The 3,277-nt window shown below is 41.9% G+C and overlaps 1 protein-coding gene across 1 annotated transcript in view; it reads left to right on the top strand.

The window, feature by feature from the left end:
• Nucleotides 1–3,277, top strand: part of CFAP221 (cilia and flagella associated protein 221) — a 112,537-nt gene that overhangs the window by 59,560 nt on the left and 49,700 nt on the right. Inside the window, exons 13-14 of the mRNA XM_019629251.1 lie at nt 420–509; nt 1,840–1,938. Coding sequence (XP_019484796.1) covers nt 420–509; nt 1,840–1,938 — 189 coding nt within the window. The remainder of the gene's footprint in view (nt 1–419; nt 510–1,839; nt 1,939–3,277) is intronic.

Consider the following 3,277-nt stretch of genomic DNA (forward strand, 5'->3'; position numbering starts at 1 on the left):
GGAGGAATCATGTGCCTTTGTTATAACCTGATACTTGGTTAATCAGCTCTGAGGAAATTAAAACTTCACTGGGACATTACATTTCTGTTAAATGAAATCTCTGTACTCACCTGGTAACACCATTTCCTAAAGTCTTTTCAGTGACTTCTAAATGCCTTGGAAATAATTTCCAGACACTCTCCTCTAGTTACAAAAAAGAAGGTATTTGGGTTTGTGCTTCTATAAAAACTCCCTATGTTTAAACAGTGAGTATAATTATAATGATCATTTTAACCTACTTCTGTCACCACCACTTCTAACAGAAACTTCTTGGGTGGGTTTGACCAATTGCATAATGGGTTTCTAGCAGTTTGAAAGAGAGATGAAAGTTGTGTGCATTTGTATTCAATTTTAATATTTTTGATTATTTAAAAACTCAGCTAGATAGAGGAGATCCTGTTTTGGATGAGGAATTTCAGCGACTGAAAACAGAAGTTAACCACAAGCGGGTTGTTCACAATCTAGAAGAAGTGGGTAACTTTCCTTTATCTGGAATCTCTTACTTTTAAATGCTTACTTTTAAAATGCTAAACAACTTTAAAGAAATCCTTTTAGCAAGAAATATTTAATAATTTTTAATATGCTTATGCTTTCAGAGTGGTTTTTTCCTACATATTTGCAAGTAAAGCATCAAAACTCATAATTAATGTTCCCCTTGAAATTAACAGCATTACATATTCTGGCTTCTCCTTCCCACCTCTCTACTTTCTCCTCCTTGGTTTCCTTTTCTGTTTTCCTTAGCTCTCCATGCCCCTGTCTGCAGGTCCTTAGGGTGGGTCCCTGGACCTCTGTTCCCTGACCCTCCCCTTAGTGGGAAAGAAACAAGACAGGAAGTCAGAAGCCAGAGTTCTGGTCCCAGCTCTAGCACAGATTTGGGGCCTGGTGAAAGCCCTCTGAGCCTTGGTGCCTCAGTGTTCCTGAAATGTACAGTGGGAACAGTCATCCCTCCACCTGAATATCTGCGGTCCTGTGATAGTTTCAACTTTAACCCCAACTTTTAATCTTAACAATGAAAAATTTCTTCCGAATCTCCCCACCTCCATCATTCTCACTTTTCTTGTCTGGGTTTGCCACATCTGAGTTATTTTTACCTCTTTTCTTCTCCCCTCCATTTAATCTGGCCACAAACTCTTGCCAGTAGCTTTTCCACAAGGCCATATTCAAGTCCAACCTTCATGTCCTACCCCAGGTAATCCAACAGATTGTTTGTTTATGTATCTGCCCCTCCTCCCTCTCCTCTCCCGTCCACTGCTTATGCCAAAGTGACACTCATTCATTTCTGATGCCTTTTTCTTCCTATTGTTTCCCTGTTCAAGAATCTACAGTGCCCGAGGCTCTGTCTGGCCTCAGCACATCCCCAGGACTCTCCACACACTTGTGCCCCCCATATGTAGGCACTGAGCTGGTGCCAGGGGGCAGGGCTGAGCAAAGCAGCCCCCCTCCCCCGGGCACCACACAGTCTGCTCCTTTCCATTCTGGAGGCAGTGCCAAGCACCCACCACGTGGGCCCAAGATCTGTGTGACTTTATTCTTCTTCCTCAGGGTCGCATGAGTTTGCTTGAGCATCCTTAACTAAACCGTGCATTTCTTAAAACCCAAAGCTTCCACTTTTGGCCTCTGACCCAAGAAATATGCCCTATAATGCCATATACACTCAAAGTACTTAATAAATGCTTACTATAAGGCAGAACAAATAGGTAATAACTAGAGTTGGGATCAAACTCTAAAATACTTTTATGAAATGCTTATGCCAGGCGTTAAAATTTAAACCTAAGATGTGCCTATGTTTTATGTTCACAGAAAATCAAGGAATTTCATCCTAATTTTGATCCACTCACTAATAATACTTGGGTCAATAGGTTCAGGGCCCAAAGACGGTTTCAACAAGTAGCACGCAAGGTAAGTCGCAGCACCAGATTGAAATTTTAATTTGTTTAGTCATCAGCACAAGGAAATCAAACAATAAGGTTTTTATAACAGCTTTATTGAGATACAATTCACATACTATAAAATTCACTCATAAAGTGTATAATTCGGTAGTTTTTAGTATTTCACAGAGTTGTATAACCATCACCCCTATCTAATTTTAGAACATTGTTATCACCACAAAAAGAAACCTGGTTTCCATTAGCAGTCACGCTCCATCCCCCAGGCCCTGGCAACCACTAATCTACTTTCTGTCTCTATGGATTTGCCTGTTCTGGACCTTTCATATGAATGGAATTATACAATACATGGCCTTTTGTAACTGGCTTCTTTCCCTTAACATGTTTTCAAGGTTCACCCATGTTGTAGCATGTATCAGTACTTCATTCCTTTTTATGGCTAAATATTGCCCCATTTTATGGATAGACCACATTTTGCCTACTATTCATCAACTGGAAAACATTTGGGTTGTTCTCACTTGGGGGCTATTATGAATAATGATGCTGTGAACATTTGTGTACAAGTTTGTGGAGATGTTTTCAATTCTCTTGGGTACATACACCTAGGAGTAGAATTGCGGGGCTATTTGGTAGCTCTAGAACAGTATGATGTTGATCAGTGATTTCTAGAGAGAACAACTGAGAATTCCTGTGGAATCTTGTCTCTAACTTCAGGTTTATGGCTTCCCCATCAAGATATGTCATCTCACTGCTGTGGTTCCTTTGCCCTCACTCTGGGTTTCCACCCAGCACATTGCTAGTCCTCTGTGGCTTCCTGTGATCAGGATAAAATGAAAACTTCTTAGCCTCTAATGCCAATAAAGGGTAAAAGGTGGCTCCCTGGTCTAGCTGCAGCCACACCTCCCCAGCTGCCCCCGTTGCTATGTTGTCCAGTCCCCATCTTTCAAACACAATAGCTCACTTCCTACTATGACTGTGTTTCTGCTCTGCCCTTCAACTGACATGCATTTCCATCTCCCCTCCATCTGTCCACACCTGTTCTTTGGGCCAACTCAAGCCTACCTTTCCCCCCAAGAAATAGTCCCTGTAAGCTTTAGCACTTGATGCTGCTTGCATCTTATTCTACTTAAGTGTGGCTGCCTTGGGGGCTGGGGCAGAGCCACTCCTCAAGCAGGGGAGGGCCGTGGTTAAGACTTGAACTCTGCCCTTAAATCTTGATGCTACTCCTTATAGTTTTCTGACCCTAGACAAACTACAGAACCTCTGTGCCTTAGTTTCCTCATCTGCCACTGAAGATAACAGTAAGACCTGTCTCGTAGGGTTGTTGTGAAGATGAAATGAGTGAATGTGTT

This window comes from Hipposideros armiger, unplaced genomic scaffold (assembly GCF_001890085.2).
Source record: "Hipposideros armiger isolate ML-2016 unplaced genomic scaffold, ASM189008v1 scaffold_833, whole genome shotgun sequence".
NCBI lineage: Eukaryota > Metazoa > Chordata > Mammalia > Chiroptera > Hipposideridae > Hipposideros > Hipposideros armiger.